The following is a 13,918-nucleotide window of genomic DNA, read 5'->3' as shown; positions in this document are numbered from 1 at the left end:
CTGTCCCAGGCTGTATTTAACTGCTAGCAATAGGCCATTTCTGTCATCGGCTCTTCTGTATTAGCGAGGAGCTGTGAGGTGAGAACACCCTTGGATGGTATAAATGCCTCCTTCATTGCCTTGTGCTGACAGAAAAGCTGAGTATGGTGGATGCAAAATGTCATGCGATGTTGGGAAGCAACAGGGCTGCAACAGGTCCCCTTGTTCATGCTTATTTCCACACATGGTGGAAGCCCCCTGGAAGCTCTCTGTGCACTGTGTGTGTGCTATGAGAGGGAAGGAGGCAGGGAAGGATGAACAGAAGAAAACCTTGTGGCTGTGCCTGCTGCTCCCCAATTTATTGTTATGTACGCTGCTTCCCCAGTGCAGGCTGTGAAATGCTCCTAACAAAAGGGACTGGAAGCAGGGCCTCATGTGGACACCAGTGAAGGAAGCTGAACAGAGCCCAGAGCACGTATGGACCAGACGTGCTCTAGGAGGCACCCCCCAGCCTCTATGGACATCCCAAGAGGCAGGATCTCCCTGTTGATATGAGTACATCCCTGACTCCATTAGCCAAGTCTTGCACCCACCAAAGTCCACCACACACAGAGGTTGCAGGATCAGTCCCTTAATGGATGCCTCACGCCATGCTGGCATATGTATTAGGGTCAAAGTATTACTGTTGCTGCACATTTTCCAGAGTCCAAACAATAAAGCTCATATCTTTATATGACCTAATAAAACTAATGACATTTCCTCACATCTTCTGGGTTCAGTAAAAGAATTTTGTCTTCCCTTCATAAACAATGGTGTGAAGCTTGTGGTTTTCACCTCAGACTTTCAGCTGTGAGCACCAAAGCATCCAAGTCTGTCTTTGACCTGCAGCTAGCACCTGCATGCCCTGACACTGGGCGTTTTGCTGAATGATGCTCCCAAAATATCCTCGTTTCTGCCCTGGGGAGAGGCAGACACACAGCTAAACCTGTCTAAAGGTGAGTCCTGCGTGTCACTCACATCCTAATCCTCGCCTCCCTTGCCAGACCTCAACCTTCCTAAGGCAGTCAGCAGAAGGCGTTTCTTCCCCTGTCTTCCTTCCACCCACTCGAGTGCTGCCAGCAGTCGTGGTGTGCAGTCAGCTTGCTGTTTGGTCCCGAGATGTCACGTTATGTCTACGTCAAAATAATAAAATTCATTTGGGCAGCTCTTCCTGCACTTCTGCAGCCGTCCAGGTCTTTGTTTTGCTTTGTCATCACTCAGGAAATATTGCATGAACCCGTGTCGGTGTTTGAGGACGTAGGGCTCTGGATGAGCAATACTGCCACTTTGGAAAGCGCAATATGAGGAAAAAATAAATGAATGTGTCAGCAGTTTCTCTGCTCTAAGACACTCGTGAATATTATGTGGATTTGTTAGGTGTGGGTTTGATTTTTCAAAATGGAAAGCAAGCAAATGGACTTCTCTCAGCAACTGACTGTCAGCTGCTTAACAATCAAATGAAAACGAAGGGTTCTCCACAGGGACAGCGGTGCTTTGGGGATTGCTGAGCAGCCTGGTGCACCGATCTAGATATTAATAGCAACACGAGGGAGGTTTTAAGGAGTTATTTTTAAGGCAACGCGAGAAACAGCCGCAAAGGAAACCAAATGTGACAGCAAGCACCCAACACGGGCAGCGCAAGGTCAGCAGCGTACTGTAGTGACCACATACAGCTGGTTTGTGACTTTTAATACAACTGTAATAAATCTGAAATTTGGGGGGGGGGGAGGCGACAGGGGGCTCCCCTCAGCTGCGTCACGGCCCCCTGCTGCCCGCCGGGATTTGGAGGCGCGGCGAGGGGGTGACGCCGTGCGCATGCGCGGGGGAGGCGGCCGCTCCTTCCCCCGCCCCTCCCTCCTCGGGCGGCGCGCGCGCGGGGCGGCTCGCGGGTACGTCCTCCCCCCCCCCCCCTCCGCACGCGGCCGTTGCCCCATGGAGGGGGCTCAGGGGCAGGCAGGGAGGGAGGGAGGCAAAATGGCGGCGGGGAGCACGCTGCGAGCGGGGCTCCCTTCCCCTCCCTTTAGGCACCCACAGCTCGGCCCCCGGGCCTTGTAACGCCCCGTAAAGGAAACTGGCGTTAGCTGGAGCTCTGCTGGTTTTGTGGGGTGTGTTTGGTGGGGTGTGTTTGGTGGGGTGCTCGCCAGCGATGCAGGTGCCTTTGGGGGCACAGAGCTTGAGCAGCAGGGGGGTGCTGAAGGGAGCTGTGAGAGAACAGCAATCGGGAGGGAAGAGAGCAGGGTTATCGCTTTAGTCGGTTCGCATGCAGAGCATCTTGCTGAGTAACGCTTCGTTTTATTCCTGCCCTTACTTGTAGTGCTGGCCGTGGTCAGTGGTTCTGGTTTGCAGAAGAAATAAAAAATAATTTTGAAGGTGTACAGCGTGTTCACAACACTTTCTGTTGTTGTTTTGCCCAAATAGCTTTTATTTCATATAGTTTCCTGAAGTGCTGATGCAAGATACATCAATGTCTTTGTTGCTTTGAATATTTGGTAATAGTTTGTGATGCATAGCAGTACAGCTGTTGGGTTTTTTTCCTCTTATATTTAATCCAGTACGATTCCCTGCTTGTGTGTGGTTTTGTGTTCATGGTTTTTCATTAGAAACTGTTGAATAGCTGCTGATAATACGCAGAATTGCAGATTTGTTCAGAATACAGGTCACAATCTCTACGTTTTTTTATATATTTGCACTTGCAAAGGCACTAATCTTACTTTAAACAAAAAAGGTCCATCTCTTGTTTATGCGTTATTCAGATTTGTGATAGGTGTAGAGTGATATTTGTCCTGATTGAACTTCTTGCTAATAAATCTAATACCTACTTCTCTATTTCTTGCAGAATTGGCGAAAGAAAAGCTTGCTTTGTGTGAAATAGCCATCACGTTTTAAGATACGAGTCAGTAAACCCAACCAATAACTAATGTCATCAGAAACGCCCACAGAAAACACCATGCCCCCCGACGTTCCTGATGTGGAAGGAAAGGTGAAGTCTAGCGACAGTCAAGTAGACAGACAGGTGGAAGGCTCAGATGAGGTAGAATGCCTTGAGTCCCTGTCCAAGAGGCAAAGGAAGAAACTACTGAAGCAGAAACAGTGGGAAGAACAGAAGGATCTACGTAGGTATGGTTCACAAAGTGTCGTTGCTAGGATTGTGTGTAGTAGTGAGATCTAACAGTAACAATGCATCAGCAGAATCTGTGTGTAGATTGCTTGAGCAAATCAAGGCAGTTGAACCAGTTTTCTCCCACACTAGGTTTAAAGCAGTAGTCACAGGCTGCTCCATCTGAGTATGAAGAAGCTTTAAAGGTAAGCATCCTCCCTTCATACTAGAAGTGTTCCTCAGCTTGAAGAAGATACCAGAAGGGATTCAAACTTGCTTATTATTGACTTGTAGAAAGGGAGAAGTTATATGTGGGCCATCCCCCATTCCTTGTTGCTGTCAGACCCAGAGAATCTTGAAAAACACTGAATATGTTTTTCCCATAAGTTATGTTGATGAACAATCTGTTAAAAAGTTTTTGGAAGATGGTGGGTTTGGTGTTGCTTTGGTGTTGAGATAAAACATACCTGCAAGTGGGCTGATCACGGTGTATCCTTGTCCTGCTGAAAACAAAAGTGTTCCTCGCTGAAGTAGCAGCTGTTAAGAGAGACCTTAAAGTTGTCTGAAATCTACCAACTGCCTGCTACACTGGGAGAATAGGCTAGGAAGAAACAATTGCTTTGGAAGTCTTCTGACAAATTCTGCTTAGTGAAACAGGAGGTAAATTGTCCTGCACAGTTTTATTGCAATTTTGTGAATATTCGTGGTTGTTTCCATTAGGAGACCTGGTTCAGAGCACCATTAAATCCATGAGACTGTTGATTTCACTTGCATTTGTCACAGATGTTTATCTCTGTAGGTATATCCAGAACATCAGAAGCAAAACACTGTTAGCAAAACGCAAATGCAAACACCAGAGAGAAGTTTAAACGACCACAGTTATGGGCCATCCACCTTAATCACAGAACTATGTGTTTGTGTGCATAACGTGTACCTCAGGAGATTTGGCTGCACTTTTTAAAGATTAATTTGTTTGTTTGTTTAGACAGAAACGAAAAGAAAAACGTCAGAAGAGAAAATTAGAACGTCAGTCAAAACTGGACTCCAATAGTGAAGGGAGTGGCAGAAAGCGTATGCGAAGGGAAGTTGTTCCCAGTACTCTTCGCCTCGTTGTGGACTGCAGCTTTGATGACTTAATGGTGCTAAAGGTAAAAGAAATATACCTACCAAACGCAAATGTTGACGGGTGCTCCAGTGGCAGTGTTGATGCAGTAGCAGAGGATAGTTAATATTTCATATTATATTTCAAATATTTCAGATTGTGATGACTTCTAGACTTGCTCACATCAGTAGGTGAATTTTTCAGGGTTTTAAATACACCTTTTTGTAAGGTGGCTAAAGGTTTTGTTCACCTTCATGGTGATGTGGTCCGTTAGCTTGGTTCCGAAAACAGGAGTACAGGAACAATTTGTGCAATGCCTTCAGCCTGATGATACATGCAGTTCTACCTCAAAATGGTTTTGCTAGAGAGGCTGCAAATGCAACAATGCTGTTTTGAAAGGGACCTGAGGCTCCCGGCAGTGTTAGCAAGGATTCACTGAAATCAGAATTTTTAGCATGAGTCTGCTGAGCTTTTTCTCTCAATGACACCATAGGCAGTTGGGACAGGGCAATACAATTCAGCCCATGTCTGAAAGTTTAGAGTGGATAAAAGTGTATGTGAGATGTTTGCAGGATAGGTGAAAATGAGAGAGATCAGCGTGATATGCAGCTGCTGGTCAGGGTGCTTGGTCTGCCATTTTGTCATCAAACACCTTTACAAGGAACACATGTTAAACTGCAGCCTCCTGTAAGATTGCAGTGCTGGAGGCAGACCTTTCTCCTCCCATACTGCTGCTGCCAGGGATTTCACCACCCTGCAAGAATACTTGAATTCAGGGTTTTGCAAAGCCTGTCTCACCTCTTGTTGACTGTAAGGTGGAGCATGTCCAGCACCCACTGAGAGTTGTTGCAGAGTGGTAAATCTACTAGGTTCCTCGGATGAATTCTGAGTTGTGTTTCAATATATAATTAAACCTCAGTGATTTTTATGTTTTGTTTTGTTCACTTCATTGAACTACGCAAATCAAGCACATGCATGGAGGTATCTAAACACACTTTTGTACAAGTTGCACATTTCCATGTCAGCATAATCCCTTTGACAACAGCTCTTTTGTCTCATAGGGTCTGATGTCCACTCTCTTTCCATAGTCACTTTTGCCAGTTAAAAGCCTCCTTTTTCTCTCTTTAGCTTCTGACTGGCTCATGGTAAAGCATTTTGTGGTGGTCTGTCTGAAGGACTATGTAAAAACAAATTGTGTTGTGTACAGGATGTTAAGAAGCTTCACAAGCAAATTCAGAGATGTTACGCAGAAAACCGCAAAGCATTCCGTCCTGTGCAGGTATGTCTAAACAAGCTGGGAACTGACAGTATTGCCACGTACAAAGTTTAAGAGGGCAGCTGTGCCACAAGTGGGGGTGGAAAAATAAAGAAGCGGCCTTTATTTAGTGTAAAAAAAAAAAAAAAAAAATTTACTTCTGTTGTACCTGACTAATTTTCAGCCCACGTGTTATAAAAATTCACATTTGTAAAAGTATGTGCATGTCAGTGATGTTTTCATGCTACAAAAACCCAGCTGATAGTCAATTTTGTCTGACAGACACAGAGGGGGGGGGAAAAAAAGTGACTGCATGTATTTGTCTTTAAAATTGCCTCTACCTGTCTGAACGTGGTCTTAGGACCACTTTTAGCTAAATAGTAAGAGTTCTAGCTAATACTTATGGGTAGAAAAAAAAGTTTTGTGCGGAGTGAAAAAACATTGGCATGTTAACATTTCAGTTCTATGTACCTTTTTGTTGTTCTTTTCTAAGTTTTACTTGACCAGCCATGGCGGACAGCTGAAGAGCAACATGAATGAAAACGACAAAGGATGGGTGAACTGGAAGGTGAATAATTGACTGTTTCTGTTAAGAAGGGGAAAAGAAATCTTCATTGTGATTGTTAGCTAGGTTGTTTGCTGTGAAGGATCTGTGTGGTTGTTTTTTCTTCTTTTTTTTTCCTGTGGCATCAGAGCAATACTAAAAAAAATCTAGTGTGGCTCTTTGTGCTCTAAAATAATGAAATAAACCAAGCAGTGCTAGTGAATCTAGATTCTAGATTCAGTGAATCTTGAATCTAGATTTGTTTTTTGCTTAAAAAACCCTACATATACAGTCTTCGCGTGTTTTTACTGAACAGATACCGTTCTCTGATGGAATAGGCAAGCCTACCTTATTTATGCATTTTAGACAGTCATCTATCTTGACAGTGCTCAGTGTTTTTATTGGGAAAATACCACTTTAAATCATGATGTGACTCTCCTGCTGGCACCTTGCTATATTATATTGCCTTTCAACATTGAAGTGTTCTTTAGAGAAGTAGTTTGACTCAGTGTCAAGCTCACACTGGTTTTCCTTGTGACTCCCTGTTAAATAAGTGCTCCAACAAGCCTAAATAAGAATGCTTTGCATAAGTGAAAAATAGTTCTACTTCCAGCATGTTTTCTGTGAGAACTGCTGTGCAAAAGCCTAACATATGCCTCTCCTACCAAGCAAGTAATGTTAATTTAGCATTTACTTCTGGCCTTGCCTTTCAGAAAGGTAGACTTGAAAATGATTGGGCTCCCTTAGGGGACATACTGTAAGATCTGAAGGGAATCACAGGATCTTAAGGTTTTACAAAGTTCTTTTTGGGTTTTCAGAAAGGCTCTCGATGATTTTTACAAGCTGGTACGTTAGGGAGCTATAGTTGAGGCTGTGGATTATTTATGCAGAGCTCAGACTGTGCTGTGTGATGTACTTATATATGAATGAGAGGCATGGAGCGACTGCACACTCTTTATTTTTCCTGCTTCTGTCTTGGGTCCGTAATCTTGTCCAGCAATTCATCAGTTGAATGTACCTTCTTTTAACATTTTTTTTTTTAGGATATCCAAATTAGAACAGAGCATTACAGTGAGCTAATAAAGAAAGAAGACCTAGTATATCTTACCTCAGATTCCCCAGATGTTCTCAGCGACCTTGATGAGAAGAAAGCCTATGTGATTGGAGGCCTGGTGGATCACAATCACCACAAGGTAAACTGTGGGTATGGTTCTTTAGAGCTCTTTTATTGGCATAAATGCTGCGCATATATAAACTAACAAAAATAAATAATAAGACAACTTCTTCAAAAAGATTTAATTCAAAAAAATGTTTAAGGAAAACAGGAAAAAAAGCTTGTGGTGGTAGCAGTGGCTTGTGTTCCAGAGTACAGACATGCTGAGACTTTTTGGGATTTTATCATTTCATTTTAAATATAGGAATGGAATTAATAACACCGCTCAGCTTACTGAGGGCCATATTTTCAGACAGAAGGGTTTGGTTTCTGTTCATGCACTTGTGTGTGTGCTTGTATGTGCACATGCCCAAAAATAGATGAAGAACAGCGCTTGAATCTTGTATGTCCTTTTTTAATGAGTTTGCCTGTCAGGAGAGTTTGGCTATGTAATGCACATGCCTCAGGGATCTGGTTCCATACCTGCACGTGGGATCGTGCTGTGTGGACCGGGAATGTCATGGGGAATGCAGCTGGGAAATTAAAGCACTGCTACTGCTTTTCTTCAGGGACACTCCTATGTAATTTCTGGTGACGTTTGATACTTCGATGTAATGCTAAAAAAAGGGGTGAATCTTAAGCCTTACCAAATGATACTTCAGCAGTTAGTCCACAGTGAAAGGCTAGGAGGGAGCTAAAGCATGTCCTTTATACATTTATTATGGTATAATAAATATGGTTTACTCACTTTTCAGAGTATTTTTTTCCCTATATTGGGTACAGAATATGCTGGTTTTAAAAAAGAAAATTCTTTTTCCTTTTATTCTTCCTCTCAAAAAAATACCCAGTTAGTGTAACCTGAGTAATTGTTTATTTAAGCTCAGACTTGCCTTTAAAAAAGGCTGTGGCTGACATGTCCTGGAGCTGTGTGACCAGATTTTATTTACAGTCCTTCTGACCATACATCACAGTGTCACGTATTCAGGGTAGGAAGGTTTTCAAAGGTAGCCCTTGAAGCAGGTACAATCTTACCTGGACGTGTTTCTAAGTATCTTGTAAAGTAATAGCATGACAGTGACTCTTCCAAGGAAATGATGATTGTAGTAATCTGTATGCGCTGATTCAAAATTGTGATTCTAAGTCCAGTTGCTTTGGTGTCTTTCCTGCAGGGAATTACTTACAAAAAAGCTGTAGAGCAGGGAATTGGTCATGCACAGCTCCCCCTTGGAAACTTTGTGAAGATGAACAGTCGGAAAGTGTTAGCAGTCAATCATGGTAAGTTTTAAATCACAGGATAATTATATTACTATAAAATATACCTGCCATGTTAAGAATTTAAACCCTCAAAATGTGCACTTATTGTGCTGATTTTTTTTTTTTAATCTAATTGCCTTTGGGAATCAGTTATTTCCCTAGCCGCTAAATATTTTAGGTACTGTTAAATATAAATGTAGCTAAGGAAGTTCCCTACCCACTTAGAAGTGCACCTTCTATTCTGTTAACTTGTCCCATAATTAGTTCTGGCATTCTTATCATCCCAGCCTTGTTTCCAGACCTCATGGGTGAGTGAGTACAATGTTGGAAACCATCCCATGCGTTGTATCCCCTCGGGGTTTAAGTGTATGTGATGGTTTTCTTTCCCCTCTTGTGACAGCTTTGCTCAGCAGTAGCTGCTTAGGTAGGTGTGGACTGATCCATGGTGTAAGCAGTGCTCCATCTGCTGAGCTTTCGCAACTGCATTTTTAGCAGGTTTCCTGGTTCAGATTGAAGCGTGCAATGATGTTTAATCAAGTCTTGACACATGCACCCCCTTTAGTTCTTCTGTCTATTATTAAATTATCTTTTTGTCCTTAAACAGGGAATTACACAGGGAAAATTGGGTCATCTCAGACCTTCATGGGAACTACTTGTGAAAGTCATTTTTTTGCCTCTCTTTGTTTCAAGATTCTTTTTTTATTTAACAAGTTGCTTGATGATAACTTCAATTTCTGGAAAGGCCACTGATTGATTAGATGTGCGTTGGCATGATACATGAAACTACAGATTTAAACATAGAGAAAAATACACCTTATAGCTTCCTTTTAATTGGATGTCCCCAGAATTAAAAGATATTACACATACAATGGATTGGATAATTTATGTTTCTAAAACACGATATTTCAACGTTCTTTATATAGACCAGCAGGGCTTTACATGTTACTCATCAGAAATTATGATAGCTGTAGAGTTTTACTGGAGTACTAGAGTTTTTCTGCAATAATCTTATACTGACCTCTAGTGTCAGTGTTTTTGGAGGTTGTCTCCTACAGGTTTGAGCACTGGGTATAGATCAGATTGCTTACACTGAGGCTTTCATTTATATGCTTTACGGTCTTGCACGTGTTTCCTGTGCCAGATTTGTAGGCACCTGATTTCACTGCAGTTTAGTTGCTGAGATTTCAGATTAGGTAAGAGCCCTTCTAAAGCCCCTGCCCTTCTAAAGCATTCAAATCAGTGTGGTTTTTTTTGTTTGTTTGTTTTGTTTTGTTTTTTTCTCTGTTATTTGCACTGAGATTTTTGTATTTTCCTGCGAACATGACTACCTCATTGCTTTGTGTAACGTGTAATTGCACGTGGTTTCTGGTTTATTTATTTTGACTTCTGGATGCCTGCTCTTGGTGCAGAAATTGAAGCTGGCAGAGCACAGGATGGGGCTTGCCAGATGAGACTTTGGGACCTGCCTGCTCACTGTGGAAATACCTCTAATAGGTGTGAATTTGGAAAATCCTGCAGAATAAATTAGTTGTTAACTGCCTTGATAGTCTTTGAAGCACTGTAATTAAATGGGGCCCTCTTGTGGTGGGAGACTGACAGAATCGTTAGCAGTGGAATCCACTTCTTGCTTCTTATTTTTTGATTTTTTTTTAACCTTTCTTGGGATCACGTCCCCATATACCTCCACAGGCAGTTCAGTGCCTGCCTTGTCACGTTATAATGGCACGAGGAATGCATACATGTTGTGAAATGTGCTAGAAAACTGACAAACTTGTGAGATTAAACTTTTTCCACCTTGGTCTGGAATGTTAAACCTTGGAAGATGTGAAATCAGTGCAAAACACAACTGCCAGTGTAGCTGAGAGAATTTGTTTTTATCTTCAGCTTTCTGTCCCAAGGCTAATACTTTGCAGTGTCTGTTACCAGACCATTATTGTTCCACCCCAGTCTGCAGTGATGTCTGTTAACTGCACTGCCTCTTCCTGTCCATGCTTCATATTTTTGTTGCTGTTGCAGCCCCATGTCAAAGCCTCTGTTGTGCTGTTGAAGCCACTCTCTTTCCATCAGTCCTGGTTTTGCTATGCAGGTAAAGGGAGTTCCTACACAAAGCAGATAACTTGCTCCTTCTACTCTTCTTGTTTCTTAAGCAACTGTTTCTGCTACAGTCTTTGGAGAGATCATATCTTCACAGTAGTTCTGAGGGGAATAACCCGCTTAATAAAATGGCCAGCTCTTTGATATCAGTGTCACACAGTCTTGTAAACTGTGGATCCTGGCTGGCTGTCCAGTAAGGCTGGATCCAGGAAACCTCTTGTAAATGTGACACTTTCTTGTAACTTGACTCTCAGTGAGTATGAGAGCTGTGCAGCTCCTCCCTTTCTGAATGCTTGCCTAACTCTGTAGGTTTTTTTTTCCTCCCCTCTTTAATTCCTTTGATCCTTTCTAGTATTCAGTCACTTGGCATTGAGAACACTTGAACTGGGTGCATTCTCTGAAGTCAGCATTCCCCAGTGGTGTTAATGCTATTCCTGTAGCCTTGAGCCCGAGGAACGACCCTTATGCCCCAGATTTGTCATCCATGTCTGGTTTACTTATCACCATAGAGCCTCCTCCTGCCTTCTGTGCTACTGCAGAGCCCCAGCCTATGTTTTTTTGGGTAGCCTGGGATTTTTCTAAATAACCAAATGCACGTAAACCTCTGTAGAAATGAATGTGGGGGTGTGTTCCTATCAGCAGTTCAGTTAGCTACGTGTAAAAGAGCTGATGGTCTTTCTTGACGTTGCAGTGTTCGAAATCATCCTTGCATACCTGGAGAAGAGAGACTGGAAGGAGGCCTTTTTCAGCGTCCTGCCACAGCGGAAAGGGGCTGTTCCTCTGGGAGAAGCCAACGATTCATCCACACGTGCTCTGTCTGAAAAAGAAGGCGAAGACAACGACTCTGACAGCAACTAGCCTTCAGAGTGAGAAGATGAGACGTGCTGTTCACAGGATGATAGTGGGACGTGGAGTAGTTAAACTCTGAAGATCTCCTGCTGCCCCTGTGGTACTGAATTGTCTCAGTGCTCAGTAGGTGGCTTAGAGCTGTTCCTGGACAGAAAGGGTAGAGACATGTGCAGTTCTTACCCTGAAACTTCCATCTTAAGAGCTTTTAAAAAAAAATAAATGAATGGCAAATGCAGAATTTATTTTGTTTCCCAAGGAAGCTATTTTATTTATTTTCATGTTACGGTTTGTTTGTTTTTATACTTACGAAGTTGGGTGTATTACCCAAAAGAACAAGTAATTACTATTTTAATGTGTGCACTCTTCTCCATATCAATTCTAAGGTTTCCTAAATGCAGTGCATGACAAGTATTCCTGTGACCTCAAAACCTGTACCACTAGTGCCTGTTGCGAAGTGTGCATGAACGTTAAGAAAAAATCAAGTTCTAATTTTCCTGAGCATCTCAACAGATGATCACAAGCAATGGAGCTGCCTTTGTCTGCTGGGCTGCTCTCATTTATACCTCTGCATCTAGTTAGTTGGGGTCAGAAGATGAAACACGAGTTGGGGGTTCAGCCAGTGGTTAATGCTTCAGTTTGAGTGGGATGGATGTCTGCACTAGTGTACCTTGGTTGGCACTCAGTGCATGATGAGTTGAGGTGACATGATTGCTTTTAGTGATTTATTGATGATCTTAGCAAAATTCAACCTGCAGTGTCAGAATATACCAGGCGTCAGGAACTCCTAGTTGCAAGTCCTTGCTCTTCAGTTTCAGTGTTACCTGATCTGTCCCACGATTGTGTATTAACCGGAGTGTCTGTCAAATACTTTTTCTTTAAAAAATAAAAAGTCATAGGTTGTCTTAACTGTAATCCAATTTATTTTTATCTGATTTAAGAGCTTTGGCCAAGTGCTCAAATGGATGTCTTGGAGCTGTGAGCCCTTCCGTAGGGCTAGCAGGGGGCATGTTGGGTCTTCAATGAGTGCAGCCTCATGTAGGTTGGCTGAAGAGCTTAAAAATGTCATAACTCTGCTGGCTGAGCTGGAATCAGGGGGGTGATACAAATATGGCTCAGTTTGTGTCCATTTTTATTCCTTCCTCTGTTACTACTTTCAAATCAAGAGTAAAAGTGGGGTCCCTACAGTGTCCCTCTGGTCTGTAAAGGGTTGGCATTAAACTGGTCTTGAATTTCTATACATGGTGTACTTCTCCCTATACTTCTCAAATGACCAAATAAAGGTCTTTTCTGTTAAAAGCATTGATTGTAGTTTTTCCCTCAAATAGTTTTTTATTGTTTTGTTTTGTTAGGCTACACAAAAATGTGATTTCTTTTGTTCCAGAAACTAGACCAGCTTTTTCATGCAAGCGCTTCTCGTTTTATGTCTGTAACAAGAAGCACAGTGCAAATATACCTACCACGTATTGTTACACATAAATGTCACACAAATGTGTGAAGTGGTGAGTTACAGGGAGGTACATCTTTACAGCTAAGGTACTGCATGTTAATGTACACAGCACCTATTAAACATGATCTAAGACTCTTCAGTCTCCAAGGTTTTCTTAAGAGTATTTAATGTGAGTGCCTCACTTTAGTAGACAAAAAGGGGACTTTGGAGATGTTCTCAAAGATTCCAGAGCCATGAGCTATACGTATTTGTCTTGCAATGTGTCTCATACTCCACTTCTCAGTATATTTAGTCTATTTTTATCCTTCTGAAGAGAATACCCATTATTTTCCTGTAGTTTAACATATAACTGGTGTATAACTCAGTTCTGGCTTTACTGCTTGTTGTGGAGATTTTGCATGTTGCATGGGCCAGGTCTGCAGTGACAGGGTCACCTCTCTGAAAAGGGGCAGAAATTAAATACTTGCAGAGGAAGATCGGTCTGCCACCCGAGCGCTTCATGAAGCATTCAGAAATATTGGACAGTGAAATTAGCGTACTACCCGATCCTTCTCAGTAACAGCAGGCACTTCCAAAAGACTGCAGACTGCCAGCTGTTCGTGGCAGGGACAAGTGATAGTTCAGAAGATGGGGCACCTAATTATACTGCAGAATAAAGAAATGCAGCTGCCTCGCCAGAACGGTCGTATGAGGATCTCCCTCCTTGCTGCACCCCGGTGTGATGGTAGGAATCTGCTCCGGCTTCTCCTGTTAGAGAAGTCAGTCACTACCTTTTTTGCCATCCCTGTCTTCCCAACATAAATGGCTTTGAATCTGTTCTCGAGGTTCACACATTGAATATAACCTTGTTCTCCCTTCTCTAGGATGGGTGAAGCACCTTTGAGGGAGGTTTGTTTCCAGACATCTAGCAAAAGTGTTAACAGATGCTTTGGGAAATAAAGCACTGGGAAGATGCAATGACCTCAACTGACCTCGCAAGCTATCCCGCTTCTGGCCCTAACGTGTTTGCTCAGTAGCCTGTCAGCTTCACGGAGGAAATGTAACCGTGCTGTTGAAAGGCTGTGTTAACACGGCGGCTTTCATTCTGGTTCTGCTCACCGACGAG

General features: G+C 42.7%; 1 protein-coding gene across 3 annotated transcripts; it reads left to right on the top strand.

Annotated features, from left to right (window-relative positions):
- The first annotated feature begins 1,817 nt into the window (after window positions 1–1,817).
- On the top strand, window positions 1,818–12,665 carry TRMT10A (tRNA methyltransferase 10A). 3 transcript variants are annotated; one of them, XM_084519402.1, is made up of 8 exons: window positions 1,818–1,907; window positions 2,855–3,135; window positions 4,101–4,263; window positions 5,425–5,496; window positions 5,966–6,040; window positions 7,060–7,209; window positions 8,339–8,444; window positions 11,209–12,665. In XM_084519402.1, exons 2-8 carry the CDS (start codon window positions 2,936–2,938, stop codon window positions 11,373–11,375), a joined length of 933 nt encoding a protein of 310 aa, XP_084375528.1. In that variant the 5' UTR covers window positions 1,818–1,907; window positions 2,855–2,935; the 3' UTR covers window positions 11,376–12,665. The 3 variants fall into 3 exon arrangements, with proteins under 3 accessions (XP_084375528.1, XP_084375530.1, XP_084375529.1); XM_084519404.1 differs by lacking the exon at window positions 1,818–1,907 and adding an exon at window positions 1,926–2,123; XM_084519403.1 differs by lacking the exon at window positions 1,818–1,907 and adding an exon at window positions 1,960–2,170.
- Window positions 12,666–13,918: the final 1,253 nt, after the last annotated feature.

This window comes from Aythya ferina, assembly GCF_964211825.1.
Source record: "Aythya ferina genome assembly, chromosome: 4".
Classification (NCBI taxonomy): domain Eukaryota; kingdom Metazoa; phylum Chordata; class Aves; order Anseriformes; family Anatidae; genus Aythya; species Aythya ferina.
This window is presented reverse-complemented; position numbering and strand designations above follow the sequence as displayed.